Source organism: Atractosteus spatula, chromosome 5 (assembly GCF_055471065.1).
Source record: "Atractosteus spatula isolate fAtrSpa1 chromosome 5, fAtrSpa1.hap1, whole genome shotgun sequence".
NCBI lineage: Eukaryota > Metazoa > Chordata > Actinopteri > Semionotiformes > Lepisosteidae > Atractosteus > Atractosteus spatula.
In genome coordinates, this window is record NC_142710.1 from 14,738,494 (window position 1) to 14,755,176 (window position 16,683).

Genomic DNA, 16,683 nt, shown 5'->3' on the forward strand with positions numbered 1-16,683 from the left:
ACATTGCTCTATCGCGCTCCGCTGACGTGCAGACAGCCGGAGAGATTTCTGTCGCAGGAAGACCGCAGCTTGCTCATTAGGAAGCTGTTCAGGAAGGGCATTAGTGCTGGTCTGGGCTAGTTCGAGTCCGGATTCAAAGAGGTACGAGTCTTGAGCGCATTTGGGTCCGAGTGTTAGCATCATTTCTTTTTTACCGCCGTAAGTGGTGGAAAAAAAAAGACCCTTCGGGCATATTCACCTTGCTTGAAACGCAAATTACTTTTTCACCGTCCTCGAACCGACAGTCGAGAAAGTGAAGTCTCCAGAATGGCCGCTTACAAGCTGGTTCTGATCCGCCACGGAGAGAGCTGCTGGAACCAGGAGAACCGCTTCTGCGGCTGGTTCGACGCCGACCTGAGCGACACCGGCGTCGAGGAGGCGAAGAGGGGAGGACAGGCTCTCAAAGGTGGGAATGGATTGTGCGGATCCCCAAAGAACCGCTTGACGCGTTGTTCTGCGTGTTTGTGTCTTATGTTAAAAGAAAACGCCTAAGCCTGCTGAGGTCACATTACGATGTGTCGTATTTGGCTCATTTGCCTGGAGACGGTGTTCTAACCCGTTGGGGATGCAGCCGTATATAGATACAAAAATTAAGCGAATGATGTGATAACGAGATATATTAATAAAGGATTGATTCCGGAAACCCTAAAATTGTCCCCCAAAAAATGAAAGATGAGCTGCAAGATCTCCGATGTTTCGCCTGCTATTACGAGTCAGACCGTTATCAATCCAATGCCCTGGCAGTCGAGTGCGGTCCTAGCAGAGCACACGGTCTGTAGAGAGAGATGCTGCTCTTTGGTGCTGCTGCTGCTGCAGCTTTGCCCGAGCGCAGCCGCGAGGCAGCTGCGCGCGGAGCCGGAAGTGCTTTCCGGCAGCACTGAAGTCGCCGAAGAAGAAGATGAATTGAGCACCGAGTTCATACGCGCTACTTCTCGCTTTTTAAGTGTGTTGTAGGGACGTTCACTGTGAGGGGTTGTGTGGAGCCAACATGGATTCGCCGCTTCGTAAATAAGTGTGCTTAAATTCCGTTGGGGGGGAAAAAAAGTTAAAAGCCTTAATTCTGATGTGATATGACGGCCTATTGTTCGAGCCAGACAACGTGGTGAATTAAAACTTTCCATAAAGAGGAGTAAGATGGAAAGCAGTGAGTCATGGGCAGCAGTGATTTTTACGACTGATCTGACTAATATTCTGCGCTTTGTGACCATTTCAGTTGACTTGTATTCAGTCAACAGCTCTGAGAGCGGATAATACGAAGGGAGAACTACCATATAGTCAAATATTTCCTTTGAGGGGTTACTTAGCTCCTGTGGAAACTAACCGTTTATGTGATGAACAAACTCATTGCAGGTCTCGAAGGCGTGGATTTCCAGTTGGCTCCACCTCCTTCCGCTCATTTGCCATTGATCTCCGTCCCAGTTATCGCCCCTGCGCTTTCGGTACTCGCCTGTGGCGCGGTAGCCTGTTGGCGTGGTCCCGCCCACTGGCCTGCTCGCCACACCCACGGTCCCCGCCTGTAGTTTTCCAGAGGACGCGGCCTAGTGACTGCCTACGTGCCGCGCCGCATCGAGCCCAGACTGCAGTGAGTCAGCCCGAGACGACAGACACTGCTGAGCCACTTCATGCCAGCCGAGCGGCAGATTGAAGCTCGCAGGCGCAGATGAACAGCAGAGCCTCTTATATTGAGGTTTAGCCTAGTGAGGCAGTTTGGTAAAGTGATGAATCAGCAGCTAGTGGACAGGAGGCAGTAAGATATTAAAGCAAGAAATGGAGGCATTTATGGTTCTAGTTGGACGTGTGAAACACAGAAATGGGACGGTCCAGGTATTTAAAGTGTGCATGCTAAGCACAGCTTCAACAGTTGATACAAGGCTTGTGCTGTAATCTGTTCAATAATGTTGTCTATTAACTAGTCTAGGCAAGTGTCTGACTCTCACTCAGGCCATGAAGGATGGGTCTTGTTTTTGGTGTTTCTGAACGGGCTGGCCTCCTAACCGGTCCTAAAATGGGCAAACTGGACTTGTAGAAACATAAAACTAGAGGTTTCAATGAACATGTTTAGGTTGTGGACTAAATAATGAAAGTAATCCGTGATGGATTGTGTTCAGTGTCAAACGCACACGGCCAGGTGCGAATGCCAAGCCGACAGGCAGCAGGGACTTAGCTGAAGGTTTACAAATGAACGTCGGCGAGGCGCTGTGGGCATGTCCCCCTCGAGGTGCAGAGCTCCGCCGTGCTTCCGTCTTCACTAGAAACGCTCTCAGCACTCGGCCGTGCTCTAAAATGGGCTCGTCTGATACCCAGAGAGCGCTGCGAAGTTGCGGGTTTCCGGTGGCGCCCGCGCGGAGAGCAGGGGAGGGTTTCCGGCTGCTGTTCGGCCCCTTCGGGAGGCGTGCCGGCCGACCTTGACGCCCGCTCTCCGCTCCCCCCCGCAGACGCGGACTACGAGTTTGATGTCTGCTACACCTCGGTGCTGAAGAGGGCGATCCGCACGCTGTGGATCGTCTTGGACAGCGTCGACCAGATGTGGCTGCCGGTGCACCGGACCTGGCGGCTCAACGAGCGGCACTATGGCGGCCTGACCGGGCTGAACAAGGCCGAGACGGCCGCCAAGCACGGCGAGGCGCAGGTCAAGGTCTGGAGGCGCTCCTACGACATCCCCCCGCCGCCCATGGACGCGGACCATGACTTCTACACCGCCATCAGCAAGGTAAGCGTGTCCCCCTCCCACCCGCCCCCTCCCGAGAGGCCATGTCGTCTTCTCGCGTTCTTGCCTCCGCGTTCAGCCTGCGGCTCACAGCTGGCAGCCCAGTTGAGCTCAGCAGGCGTGAGCCTGGTCAGTACCTGGAGGGGAGACTCCTGGGAAAGCTGAGGCTGCTGCTGGAAGAGGTGTTAGTGGGGCCAGCAGGGGGCGCTCACCCTGCAGTCAGTGTGGGTCCTAATACTCCAGTATAGTGATGGGGACACTATACTGTAAAACCGAGGTCCTGACTCTCTGTGGTCATTAAAAATCCCAGAGCGTTTCTCTAAAAGATTAGGAGTGTAACCATGGTGTCCTGGGCAGATTTCCTTTCGGCCTTTACCAATTGTGGCCTCCTAATAATCCCCATCTATGAACTGGCTTCATCACTTGGCTCTCTGCCCCACTGAGAGCTGGTGTGTGGTGAGTTGCTGTTTGGTTAAAAGAAGAATGTAAGTACCGCAAATGAGGGGAGGCCATTCGGCTCATCAATCCTGTTTTGTAGTTTATGGTTTGTCACCTCCAAATCCTAATTTGGAAAGCTAAGTTGTCAATATGTATAAGATCAAAGGGTTGTGGTTGCATTTGTGACCGCCAGTACAGGGCTACCTACTTACCTGTGTACGTTTTTTGCTGTGCCGTGATCTGGTTATGTAGCTTCATGTTGGGTCATGAAGGTTTGTATGGTCAAGAACAGCAACCATCACATGTTCATGCCAGGTTATCCACTTACCTCATGCTTTACGAGAAGCAACACTGAGCCTAAAATCATTTTTTATTCCTTACCAAACATACTGGAAGTATCTGAAATGTTCCTTTTTCGCACGTGTAATTTATTTTCACTGCGCTTTAGGTTTAAAACTGGGCTGTGTGGGTCAAATGGCCACCGTGTGTGTAAGCATTCTTAATATAATCTGGAGATGACTAAACCGGAAGTGTTAAGGAGTTAGGCCAGTCAATAGTACTGGTTTATCATTTCTGTGTTTCCTGAGATCTGGCATTAATCGAAGGTACTCTGCTTTCTTAATGTCTAGCAGTACTCTGGGGGAACAGCTTCATGTCCTTGAATGATATTTTATGCGGTCCTTGATAAAATCCTTGTTTCACTAATAGTAAGTCTCCTAATGGGGGAAGGGGGCTGTACTGTGGCACCAGGAGGCAGATTTAGTGCTGCGCTTGCTGGTTGGACAAGCAACAGGGTCATTGTTATGGCGACTGGCATTCAACCACACTTGCTGCTGCACTGCAGATCAGGGATTATTATGGGATGGGTGGCCGGGAGCCAGATGGAGCATGAGATGGTTTAATTGAACTGTGTGAGGATTGCATTGTGGCCTCTTAGACCGAGGAAAAAATGGGACATAATGTTGTTTTTATTAAATCCCCGAGCATTTGTGCTCTACAGATCTAGAAAGGCGGGTGGGGGGGGGGGGAGCAGTTTCCCAGGTTCTGTGAGCAAAGGGCATGACTTGACATAAAGATGACAGAATTTGTCAAGCAGGTACCTGTGGCCTTTCACTGTATCACTACAGATTGTCACCCTTTGTTTCTGAGAATAAATGACAGTATAGTGATTTCATTATTATTGTCAGGGACCTCAGATATATTTGTATGATAAATCTGCACACCTTTGTTCCTTGTGGGCATGCCTTATGTATTTGACCGTGAAGCTTGTTCATTGATTAATTTATGAATTCAGCCCTTTTCTTCTCCTGTGTTTTGGCAGATTTTCTTTGCTTAGCGTTCATGTTGGCACCAATTTACTGCCCGGTTTGACTTTTGTGCTGCTGGAGGGTTAGTGTACTGCAGAAATGCGCAGTGGTCAAGTATCAAAGTTCAGCCAGACGTCACAAAGACAACAGACAGTGGTGATGGGGGCGGGGGGCTCAGGCTTGTGGAGATGTGGAGATGGAGTGTTGGCATATGGTGTCACTGCGCTCAAAATGTTGTATGTCATAGCACGAGACTGGAGCTGTTTGACATTATTATTAGCTTTTAAAGAATTACTTTTTTTACCGGAACAGTTTGACTTGCTGTGAAATATTTCTTTTTAACAACTGAAGTGAAAGGAAAAAAAAACAATTCAGTGAGCCTTAAGGACTTATAACTGAAATGAAGCTGATACATTTGTTTTCAAACATGACAACACCAGAGTCAATTTAGCTGTAGCAGAGGCAGACTTAAGATTTCCGGTATTCTCTGATTTATTATTACAGGTGCTCTGTTTGAGCACTGAATCTGAATACTTCTTATTTTCAAGCCATCTATTTATAGTCCTTAAACGGTGCTTGGTATTGTAATGAAGTTTGAGTTTCAGCATCACAGCCAGAATGTTTCTTGGCAGTTTCTGTCAGCGACTGCTGGAGTTCTAATTCATTGTCTACTATATCTTCTGGAAACTAGCCCTTTGAAGCACGGGTGTCCACAAAATACCATCACTAGACCTGTCCTCTGCTTTATTAGCAACTAACGTGCGTACTGATGTTTACCTTCTTTTCTAACCTTGGCACTTCAGTCCAGCCCTGGGTCTGCTGTAAATCAGTCCTTCAGTGTACCGTTATACTGGCACCCAGAGAGACCTTGTGTTTCCCTGCTTCCGGCAGGACCGTCGCTATGCTGACCTGACGGAGGACCAGCTGCCCTCCTGCGAGAGCCTGAAGGACACCATTGCCCGAGCTCTCCCCTTCTGGAACGAGGAGATAGTCCCGCAGATCAAGGAGGGCAAGAGGGTCCTGATCGCTGCCCATGGCAACAGCCTGAGGGGCATCGTCAAGCATCTAGAGGGTATGTACCTGCCAAGGACGCTCCGTTTTTAGGGCAGGGTTTCAAGTTTATGGCAGCTGATTTAATTTAACCTATTTTCCATTAGGTTTGTGGCACCAAAACTGGTACTTTATTTCTGATTTTCTCGTAATACCTGACTGGCCTTGGGATTTGTTTTCGACCTGGCGCGGGCCGAGCTGTTCCGGCGGCGCAGCGGTTGTGGCAGGATGCCGGCACTCAGGCTGCTCTTGTGTCGACAGGCATGTCGGAGGAGGCCATCATGGAGCTGAACCTCCCCACGGGCATCCCCATCCTGTACGAGCTGGACAAGAACCTGAAGCCCGTGAAGCCCATGCAGTTCCTGGGCGACGAGGAGACTGTCCGCAAGGCCATGGAGGCGGTGGCTGCCCAGGGCAAGGCCAAGAAGTAAAAAGAAAGCCTCCTGTGTATGAATGCTGGAGGCTCCTGGCAGGGGGGCGTTGTGCCACTGCTCTCGGAAGACACGCGCAAATCTCCCTTCTACACCACACATCACATGTTTCATACCCAGCGCTCGTTCAGGTCATTTATCATTGTCCTTCTCTTACTTTCTTTCTGATACAGGACAGTTGGAGGGTTTCTTCAAGGTCACATTCAAGAAGAGCGGACTAGTTAAATTTGTCATACACAAAGATGGACAGGGTAGGATGAGGAGAATGTTAAAGACTAATGTAGACCAAAGCTCAAACAAGGGACCAGTAGCTCAGTCAAACAGTTTCTTTACATGCAATATCCGACTCCTAGCTTCTTCATTCAAAAAAGGTCATTGATAATCCTTACAGTATGTTGAAGCTTTGTTTATGCCATTCAAGAATTTGACAACTTTTCAAAAGGAACCCTTGGCCCAGTTTAAAAGGGAAGTTAAACTTTTCATTTTGCCTCCTGAAGCCAATGCATGTGTAAGTAAATATGCAACAGGGAAAACAAAATTTGGACACCAAGCTTTATTATTGCTGGATAAAGCTGGAATGTGCCCTGTAATTCATTCTCACAGGTTTACTTTTCACAGCAATTTCTGTGTGCGCTGTAGTCATTCCGATGTCGCACATTTCGAGGTTTTGGGTTACAGACCGGCACACGAGGAGCAATGCTTTTGCGTTCGATTCATTCCACGATCCCTGTTGTCAGCTCCTGAGAGCTGTTGCCACCTGGGCACCTCTGCCTCCCTCCCTCCCGTCACATGCTGGTATGTCTGTAGTTTTCACCATTGTGACGCTGTTTGTGTGTAGGTTTCTTGTCCAGTTTCCCGTGAGGAGTGGGCTCTGCAGGTTGAGCGCATACAAGCGAGAAATAAGGAGCCCCTGTCTCTGAACCCAGTGTAACATCGAGTGTGAATCCATCACCTATAGCACCTACAGTGAGAGCCAGTGAATCTGCTTTGTGTACAAGGCCTTTCCATACACAGTAGCAGATTCTGCTTCAAATAAAAGGGCTGCTGAGGTAGTACATGAACTAACACATTTCTCCAGTTTGTCTTCCTCTACCGAAGACCCAGTCTAAATCTTGATTTTTTGATTGTTAGTTCTGTCTTGAATCTTGGCTTTGGAGAGGAGTATAAGCATGCAGTTGCTGCAGCATTCTTCGGTTCTGCAGGTGAAAGCCCCTGTTCCTCAGTTTGTATGTGAGCAGGATACTCTGCCCCTGCTCTTCACATGAGTGTTCATGTGGCTTTGCTGCCAGTGGTTCTTCAGAGAGCTTCAGTTTGATTAGGGTTTATTGCAATGCACTGTTTTGATGTACACTGAACCCCTTGTGTAAAACAAATAAATCCTATGATGTGCAGAACTTGTATTGAGTTTTGTCCCTTATTATCACTTATCTCATAAATTGAAGTTTATGATTTTTTTTCTTTTGCACTTCCATATACTCATATACAGGTATATGGTATAACGAAATGCTATTTAGCTAGCTCTCGGACATAAGTAGTACAAAGAGAAAAAAACAACAATACAATTGTGTAGCACAAGAAAGACGGAGACAACAGGCAGTGTGCAAAAAACAACAACAGACGATGTGCAAAAAACAACAACAGGCAATGTGCAAAACAACAAAAAGGTAACAGGTTATGTGCAAAAATATGCATCAACAATAAAATAAAGGGATAGAAATTATGGGGAGTGAGCTTTTGACATGTATGGTAGAGGTAGATTTTCAATGTGTGTTTGGGTTTTTGGTAAGAAAGAAAGAAGGGAAGAAGGCACTGTGAGGTTCAGATCATAGGTGAGAGTGAGAGTGAGAGAGGCTGGGAGTTTAACAGTTTGATAGTGCGGGGGTAAAAACTGTCTCTGAGTCTGGTAGTCCGGGCCCGAATGCTCCGGTACCGTTCTCCAGATGGTAGTAGATCATAAAGTCTGTAGCTGGGGTGTGTGCGGTCTTTGATGATGCTTAGAGCTTTCCTCAAGCACCGTCTGTCATAAATGTCCTGGATAGATGGGAGGGTAACCCCAGTGATGCACTGGGCAGTTTTCACCACCCGCTGTAGGGCTTTGCGGTCAGCAGCACTGCAGTTGCCATACCACACTGTGATGCAGCCTGTCAGTGTGCTTTCTGTAGTGCATCTGTAAAAGTTAGTGAGGATCTGGGGACATATCTTAGCCTTCTTCAACCGTCTTAGGAAGTACAGGCGCTGTTGCGCTTTCTTGATCAGACAGGTGGTGTTGAGAGACCATGTGAGGTCCTCGGTGATATGGACACCAAGGAATTTAAAGTTACTGACCCTTTCCACTTCAGTCCCGTTGATGTGGATAGGGGCATGTCCAGTTTGCAGTTTCCTGAAAGCTATATATAGTTGTTAAGCTATATAAAAACGTGAAAATTTCTAGTTGAAATAAGATTTAAACATACATTGAAATCTGATCTTTAGTCTTCATAAATACCACATCACTAATAGTATCATTCCACACTTGCCAGAGAAACGTATTTGTTGGAAGAATTAAATTAATTGTTGGGAGATATTCTCTGCTAGGGTCTTGGGTGCTCCTGTAAGGTGCTTTTCAACAGGGAGAAGTGTGGTCAGAGTGCCCTCTGCTGGACATAATTCATCCTGTGTTTTAAACGCGTCCACAAAAACGCTGGCATTACGTACCATGAAACCTATGAAAGTAAAATGAGTTATGCTCTGGTGTGTTTCCTGACTGAGGACTGATGAAGATGGGGTCTGAGATCCATGGAGCTCGTACACGGTTAGGTAATGCACAGGAAATATGTAAAATACTAAAATAGGAAAATATTAAAAAAATGGATTGGATGGATTGAACTGTATTCTATCCTTTGCAAAGTTTAGCTGTAAAGAAACAAAGGGTAGTTGGGATGCACATCTATTATCCAAGAAGAGCGGAGTGGAAGAAGTAAACGATTATAGAGGTGTTCACAAATGGGGGAATTAAACATTTGATTTAGGTGAAAATACCATCTTGGTTGTAAACGATTTAATCCGGCGATAAATGAAGGAGGTGTGTGACGTTCAAACTACATGTGGACCAGACCCGCTTTTCTGTAAAAGTATTTCGAATAACACTTGGGAGTACAGGGTACCCTGCCTGTTTGGAAAATCACAAATGTAATTACCATTCATACCAAAACGGGGACAAAATTGAATTAAGGAATTATAGGCAGGTCAGCTTCTCAACCACGTCTAAATTAGTGTAAACTATAACTATTGTAGAGGAGCACATAAAGAAAAATGCAATCCTGAAAATAATTTTAGAAGATAGTGAACAGACAAGTGGACGATCGTGACTGGACTGCTCGATTACATGGAGCTATCCGTGACTACCGCTCTCAAAATGTAGACTACATAAAATGCATTTGTGCTTCCAGAACGTTTTTGAAAAATGACACATGCGAGTTATTTAAGCCTGTCAGAGCAGAACTTTCCTTCGAGGTAAAAACATTCATAAAGCCTGCATAGATCGATCTTTAAAGGTGATAACTCTTCTGCTCGTCACTATCTCCGATTTTAAAACAACTGTACATTTAGGCACAGGTAGAGGTTTATTCCATGCTGAAAGGAAAAGAAAAGAGACGCAACGTTTCGGCCGTGTAGTCTTCAGGTGTGGCTTTAAAAATATCACACCTGAAGAAGGCTCCACAGCCGAACCGTAATGTTTCCGCGTGGAATAAACGTTTACTTGTCCCTTTGCAGCCTACGCATTCTGACGCAGCTACGTACTCGAACTGTACAATTACAGGTGGGATTTTACTCCATGTTTTCTGTTAACTGGTGTATTCAGATTAACATAACTTGCAATACAACAAAATGTAGCCATGGTAAAATTAAAAGCACATCATAGACTCGCAATCAGGTCACAGCTTTCCCAAATCTTACTCGACCGGAAGTCAGTAACACTTAACCACTAAAAAAGCTTAATCTAGAACAGCCGTTCTTAGGTTTGGCCAATCAGCGGACTCGTTGCTTCTGCCGTGTGAGCCAATCGGAGCTTTTCTTATTCTCTACTGAAAACATGTCTCCTAAGAAGCTGTGTGTGCCGGGTACGTGGGGTTTAAAAACGTGATGTGAAATGAAATGTATTTAATGACTGAATCGTCTGGACCTGACAGCAGTTAATACACACATGGATAAATTTTGACTGCAGAGTTTCACTTTCTTGTCTTGTATTGATTCTTAGTTCATTCACCAAATGTTGTGTGAGTTTTTAAAGTAAAAATAATAGTAATTCTTAAAGTTTGAAAATGATCCCCTGACTGAGCCACATTGTTTAATATAACACTTTTTTGTTAGTAAGGGTAGGTCTCTCGGGGCAATAGAGGTTATAGCACATTTCGTTGCTGTTTTCGGTAGCTGTATTCATAAAGTGATGCCAGAAACTGAGTATCGGTATACCTGTCTTGCAGAACAACTTTACAATTGAATGATACATTAAAAGTCGTATTGAAAGGACTCGGTGTATGGGGAGGTATAACATTAGAAACAGTAGCAGTATCAAACCAATCCATCAGGAGCCAAACACTAAACCTAGTATAGTTTGTAAAGTTAACCTCGCTTTACCGACAGTTACATCATCCTGACGAAATTCGTGTTTTAGGTACGTCGTAGAGACTATTTTTGAAGCTTAACGCCATTGATAAAGTAGACATTTAAACCATTAAGCCACGTCTTCTGACCGCGTCCTTATTAAAGTTAGCACTTGAAAGTGGTTATTTTCAAGTGATGCTGACAGTATAAACAGCATTGTTTGATTGTTCTGTTGCTCTGGGGCTGGACTTTGAGCAGTGGTTGCCTGTAAATATTGTCCTCCCGCAGGAGAGAGGCTGTGCAGCACAGAGGAGTGTATCCCGGGGCCTGGAACGTACTTGCGTCATGGCTACATCTTTGCCTCCCTCGCTGGTTATGTGCTGAGGAAGAACGTGGGAGAGGAGGTGGGTGAGAGTGTGGAAGAATTGTACTTCCTCCAAGTGCATCTCCTAAGTGTGGAAGGAAGTGTTGTGTGTGCAGAGGAAAATGGTTTAAAATATAGCAAAAAAATCTGTAAATGGTCATTGAAACTGAATTGTGCATTTGTGATGGTGCAAGAGTACTGTTCTAGCAATGGGAGATTTGTCTTGGCTGTTGTGTTCTGCAGATGCCTGTGGTCTCGGTGGTGAAGGAGAGTGAGGCTCAGCTGCTGCCTGATGTTGGCGCTACAGTCACATGCAAGGTAGGGGCTCTGTCCTCCAGGGTGTTTTACACAGAAGTATGAAGTTCTCTGTCCTAACATCCCTCAGGCACAGGCATAGCAATACTAACATAAGCCTACCTCACTGTTTTTTTGGTCATTTGTATTTTGGTATTATTGTTTTTTTTGCCACCCTAGACTAATAATATCTTAATTTGTAGATAATAGCCAAAAATTCCTATTATAGATGTGAAGTGCCAGTGAAACAGAATGTCATTTTTGTCCTGGTGATTGTGGACTTACGGTGTTATGAAAGAGGCTTGGTCAACATTATAGTTCCAGAGGAGTGAAGGTCTTTTGCCAACAGGTTACAAGCATCAACCCACGGTTTGCTAAGGTCCAGATCCTCTATGTTGGATCCACCCCACTGAAGGACAGATTCAGAGGAACAATCAGGTAACTACAGCTATGATATTTCAAGTAACATGTCTCAAATTATATTTTAGCATATACTTTTATTTACTTTGTAAATACCCTAATAATGCATAACATACGTGTTGTTCTTGCGATACATTTTTCTCACTGACCAGTCCATGGCTGTCTCCTTGCAATGCTATGTGAGAGTTAATCGTTTCTATGGAAAAAGTGAGTTTTTGTATGTAATTTCACAATTGAATTTTCCATTCATAGTGAACTTATATTCTGTTCTATTAGTGAGTCAAATGTGAAAAATCCACATCACACAGACAGGTTTTGTGTGTATGACCATAATTTCTGTATATTATGCATTTTTTGTCCTGAGAAAACACTGTTCTTTCATTGTCAACTGCTGTATTTGAACTGTTAATCTAAAAACAATTTGCATTTATTTTTGGTGCTTGGAGAGTCTACTGAATAATTTCCATCGGTCCATGTGTTTTTTCATTCAAGTCTTGGTAATTCTTCTTGCCTGTTTGCATCATGTTAATAACAATGCACAAAGTCTTCAATCAGATGGGCTAATGATTTAAAGAACTACAACAAATAAATAAATGTTCTATACACGTGAGCTTTGTAGTTAAAAGGTTACAGGCATAAATGTAACTATATGAAAACAGATGAAAATAGCCAGGACATTATGGCTAAAGCCCAGGTTGAGGAAGGAAGCTGGTCCCTGTCATCACAAAGGTGGGAAAATGCCGCTGTCATGTACGACAGAGTAGTGCTGCTTATTTTTTGGCACAGTATAAGGCAAATTCCCATGTGACCTTGAATTCAAATATTTCTAAGCAATACTGAACTGATGGAAAGTTGAAAGACGCTGGGGTCTCATGTTTCTGTGAGTATGATGCATTTAGGTATTTTTGGTACAGAATCTAAATTTCTAATACTTTTTTTTGTAGAAAGGAAGATGTGAGAGCTACAGAAAAGGACAAGGTATTATTTTCAAATGGACTTGCAGTGCATTGATATCCAGTAAGTGCCTTTATTTCCGGTTTCCCAATCCCATAACCTGTAAATTTACTCTTTATCAGGTGGAGATCTACAAGAGTTTCCGACCAGGAGATATTGTTCTAGCCAAAGTTGTATCCTTTGTAGATGCTGAAGGGCAGACAACAGCCCTCTGTTGCTCGACACCTTTCTGATGCTTATAAAAAACATTAACAAGAGCTGCGCGTTTGCCGACGGGTGCATCGGCAGTCAGCGCACACTGCATGCAGTGCAGCTTTTAGCGGCATTGTGAATAAAGGGCTCAATGGAGATGTAAAGCTTGAGTAGTAACAAGTCTGACCTGTATGTCTGTACAAAATGTTCTGAATAATGTCTCGTGCTCTAAGTTCTAGATCCAGGCTTGAGCCTCTCGGTTACCACAGCACAGTGATTCCAGTTCTGTCTGTCCAGTGTTGCCCTTGACCACTAGGCAGATCTCCCTAGGTGATGTCCAGTCCAACTATCTTCTCACCACAGCGGAGAATGAGCTGGGAGTGGTGGTAGCACATAGTGAGGCAGGTGAGTATGTTTTCAAAGGACCTGCATTGCTGACACGGATGAATAACATTACAATTTTGCAAATGGTGTGTTTTGACTGACTCAAGTAAAAGTCCCAGGTTTAGACTATTGCTTTTTCATTTTGAATAGTGAGTTGATTTGAACAAACATGCATCGGTTAATAGAATGGCGTTCTGAATTGTTGAGGGAGAGAATACCATGAATATAATCTTTTAGTTGGCCTTAGGACTCTGCATGCAGATTTCAGAAGATGTCTGCATTTCTCACAGTGCCCCAAATTACAACAGTATTGCATAGGGTTTTGTAGTCCTGGTCAAGACATGGTTACCCCTCTGTTATGACTGTGACTGGGGATTTAGTGACCATTATCGATCACATTGTAATCATACAAAATGCATTTATGGCACTGTGGCTGTTCCTGATAATGTTATCCCCGCCTTTCGGTTGTTTCTGGGAGGCCACGTACAACGGTGGGCGTCTGTTTTTAAAACGCTCTCAAGCCAGGCCGGGAGCGTTAACCCTGTCGGAGTGAGAGTCCTACACCCTCGTGTATTCCCGCAGGTGAGCAGATGGTGCCGATCAGCTGGTGTGAGATGCAGTGTCCGCGGACTCATGCCAAGGAGTTCCGGAAGGTGGCGAGGGTACAGCCGGAGTACCTCCAGGCGTGAGGAGGCCCCCAGCCGTCTGTCCCCCCTGGCCCCACGCCCCACAGCACCGTGAAGCTGGGCTGAAAGACGAGCTCCCCTGCAGGGTGCAGAGGCCCAGTGTCTGGGATCTTCCCTGCCTGGGTGAACTCTGTCAAGTACAACACTTGGACTTTGATGTGAATATTTAAATTATACTTGGTATTTACGGCTCTGTGCTGGTGTCTCCTACACAGATTTTTTTTTTATCAAGAACGGTATTAAATATTTTTTTAACAGATCTTCGTTTGTTGCTTCATATTTACATCTTTAGAGGATGAAGCTCAATGTGGTATAACATAGGAGTCAAATGGTAACTGAGTAGAGAGGGACTATTATGATTACTACTTTTATGTCTTTAAAAATATTTAGACAGCCTTTAGTTGAAACATTCATTGTTGTTAATCTCTTTGTGTGTGTATGATCAATATGGATACAGTATGTTGATAGATTTCTTTATTTTTTTCTTGCTTTATGGTTTGGTTTCCACAGATTCTGTCATGGTGGTGTTCTACAAAAGGGAAAAAACTTATTTAATCTTTTGTTAAAAAAAATAAATGTGAAGCCAGGATGTGTTTGCTGTTAGAAACAGTTAACGTTACACTGGAGTGCGATTTTAGACTCCAGGAAAGCTAAACAAATCTTGAACAGCCCCCATATTTTGCAAGTTTGATACTACAACCATTTCCGTAGCTCGTGTTCATGTAGTATGAATTGCACCTCTTTCTTTGAAGCTCAAAAGCACCACGTGTCTCTGAAGCCCTTGTTCCACATCCTTCACACGCTTCACGCTGAAAATGTTTTTCTCTTCCACGTAACTCTGGAAGAGGTGCAGTCCTCCCCCAACACCAAAGTAATGTGCCTTGGTGGCCAGGTACACCTGCCCCACTGGAGCCAGCAGCTGGCTCAGCACCGCGTGCAGTGCCGGGTAGGAGGCTGTGTTGTAGATGGTCTCGGATGTCAAGATCATGTCGTATTTGGGAGGGGGGTCACTGCTCAGCAGCAGGGTGAGGAAAGACGCCCAGTCCCCTGAGAAAAACCTGCACCGTGCAAGCTCGGCACGTGTCTGGAGGCCTGTGGCTCTCCTCTTGGGGCATGGGCTGCTACTCTTCCCCTCCTCCTCCTCCTCCTCTTCCTCGATGTTCAGCAGTACATTGGGCAATGTTAGTGCCTCAATCACAGTGCTGTTATAGTCCTGGAAGTGGACCTCCTGGGCTCCTCTCTTCAGGGCTAAGATCCCCAGTAGTCCTGCTCCACAGCCCAGGTCCAGCACTTTCTTCCCAGAGAAGGTCACTCCTTCACTCTCCAGGTACCCAAGGAGGTCAAAGGTGCACTCCCAAATGCGCAGGCCGCCCTCGTAGACGCCGGCGATGAGATCGGAGTGCGAGGCGGCGGTCTGGGTCAGGATCTTCTCCTGGTCCAGGCGCTCCGAGGCCGTCTGCTCCAGCACGGACTCGTTGAGGTAACAGAGCTGGGGCAGGGTCCCCAGGGAAAGGGTCTCGCACACAGAGTTCTCCAGGAGGGGCCGGCAGTCCAGGGGGGGACGGTGCTCCTTCGCTTCCTTACGTGTGCGTTCAAGGGGCTTGCCAGCCTCTTCCTGAAATAAATTGACAACATTTCTGTAACATTCTGCTTGGAGTGCCATGGGTAATCTTGTACTGACCGAAAAGGTACACCTGCGCAGAGATGGGAGATGTTTTCTCATTTTCATTCCAGCGATATGTTCAGCAATTTCAGCAGATGGTTGAGTGAATGTAACAGTGCTTTCTTGGGATTATGACAGCTGGGGCAGTTTATGCCCATGAGTGTCTGATTCAGTAAAAGAGCCTTCTTGACCAGCAAGGATGTTCTGGTGGCTGTTCAGCTCAATGAAGGTCTCAGATAAGTTTTATTCAGATCTTAACGTGTAAAACTCTTACAGACCCCTTACGATTATCTGTCAGTGAACACAGGTGTTCCTATTCTCTGTTGATGGAGGTAAGGCTGGTGGCGCTCCAGAGTCCGTCCTGGACAATAAGGCACAGTCAAGACTATATCCCGAAGTGGACGCCGGTGCACTGCAGGGGACCCACTCTAGTTCACGGGGCCAGCAGGAGACGACAATCTACCCTGTCAGCACGTCTCTGGGAAGTGGAAAGGAAACCCAGAAAGAAAACCAACCAGCAGGAGCGCTGACCGCCGCTACACTAGCAGCTAAGCAAACTAAATAGACCACATCGCCACGTAAAACCTGAAAATTAAAACTGAAAAAAAGACTAACAGCTCGCACCCTCATAAAGTCCAGCTTGTTGTTTTAAACAATCTTGAATTACGGGAACAATTACGGTTTCAACAAAGCAACCCCGAGAGCAGCAGAACTCCGGGTTTGTAATTCAAACTCATTACTTTTCTCTACCGAAATCGTTCAGTTTCTATCTGCAGTACTCCTGCCCACCCCCGGCTCTGAAAGGAGACTCGTAGGTCGCTCGATGGAAGCAGAGACGCAATTAAAAACACTACTTCACACTGACGCCTGCTCGTTGCGGGACCTGCGGACCCGGACTTACAGTATTTTTAGAAGTCTTATTTTCTTCACTCGCCAGAGGTGTGGCATGATCACCCAGACACGAATCCCCCGCGTCCAGCTGCACATCGAAATTGAAGCTGAATGCCATGGCTCAGATGAAAAAAAGCGCAGATTTCAGCCAACCGAGCAGGGGAGCAGCACCACATGTACGCGTCCACACGAGGGGAGGGGACGAGTTTAATTGAACTACAACTCCCGTGAGCCTATGGAATTATTCACGTGACCGTCGCCGCCTTTATCTCCGAATAA

At 45.8% G+C, this 16,683-nt stretch overlaps 3 protein-coding genes across 3 annotated transcripts; 2 read left to right on the forward strand and 1 right to left on the reverse strand.

The window, feature by feature from the left end:
• On the forward strand, window positions 1-7,366 carry LOC148834556 (phosphoglycerate mutase 1). Its single transcript, XM_088917333.1, has 4 exons — window positions 1-445; window positions 2,475-2,749; window positions 5,383-5,563; window positions 5,803-7,366. The coding sequence occupies exons 1-4, from the start codon at window positions 307-309 to the stop codon at window positions 5,970-5,972; spliced, it is 765 nt and encodes a 254-aa protein (XP_088773459.1). The 5' UTR covers window positions 1-306; the 3' UTR covers window positions 5,973-7,366.
• A 2,660-nt stretch (window positions 7,367-10,026) lies between these two features.
• exosc1 (exosome component 1) lies at window positions 10,027-14,104 on the forward strand. Its single transcript, XM_088917255.1, has 8 exons — window positions 10,027-10,072; window positions 10,845-10,960; window positions 11,164-11,238; window positions 11,564-11,652; window positions 12,579-12,612; window positions 12,711-12,761; window positions 13,101-13,185; window positions 13,747-14,104. The coding sequence occupies exons 1-8, from the start codon at window positions 10,045-10,047 to the stop codon at window positions 13,851-13,853; spliced, it is 585 nt and encodes a 194-aa protein (XP_088773381.1). The 5' UTR covers window positions 10,027-10,044; the 3' UTR covers window positions 13,854-14,104.
• Window positions 14,105-14,312: 208 nt separating this feature from the next.
• mettl18 (methyltransferase 18, RPL3 N3-histidine) lies at window positions 14,313-16,563 on the reverse strand. The gene is made up of 2 exons (XM_088917254.1): window positions 16,415-16,563; window positions 14,313-15,465 (listed from the first exon to the last, which is right to left on the reverse strand). The coding sequence occupies exons 1-2, from the start codon at window positions 16,520-16,522 to the stop codon at window positions 14,569-14,571; spliced, it is 1,005 nt and encodes a 334-aa protein (XP_088773380.1). The 5' UTR covers window positions 16,523-16,563; the 3' UTR covers window positions 14,313-14,568.
• Between the last annotated feature and the right edge of the window lie 120 nt (window positions 16,564-16,683).

Excerpts from the sequence above, each read along its gene's own strand:
- LOC148834556 (XM_088917333.1), top strand. The coding sequence starts at position 307 with ATGGCCGCTTACAAGCTGGTTCTGATCCGCCACGGAGAGAGCTGCTGG. Across the intron at positions 2,750-5,382 it reads TCTACACCGCCATCAGCAAG|GACCGTCGCTATGCTGACCT; the intron begins GTAAGCGTGTCC and ends TGCTTCCGGCAG. Across the intron at positions 5,564-5,802 it reads CATCGTCAAGCATCTAGAGG|GCATGTCGGAGGAGGCCATC; the intron begins GTATGTACCTGC and ends TTGTGTCGACAG.
- exosc1 (XM_088917255.1), top strand. The coding sequence starts at position 10,045 with ATGTCTCCTAAGAAGCTGTGTGTGCCGG. Across the intron at positions 10,961-11,163 it reads GGAAGAACGTGGGAGAGGAG|ATGCCTGTGGTCTCGGTGGT; the intron begins GTGGGTGAGAGT and ends TGTGTTCTGCAG. Across the intron at positions 12,613-12,710 it reads GAGCTACAGAAAAGGACAAG|GTGGAGATCTACAAGAGTTT; the intron begins GTATTATTTTCA and ends ACTCTTTATCAG.
- mettl18 (XM_088917254.1), bottom strand. The coding sequence starts at position 16,522 with ATGGCATTCAGCTTCAATTTCGATGTGCAGCTGGACGCGGGGGATTCG. Across the intron at positions 15,466-16,414 it reads ATAAGACTTCTAAAAATACT|GAAGAGGCTGGCAAGCCCCT; the intron begins GTAAGTCCGGGT and ends AATTTATTTCAG.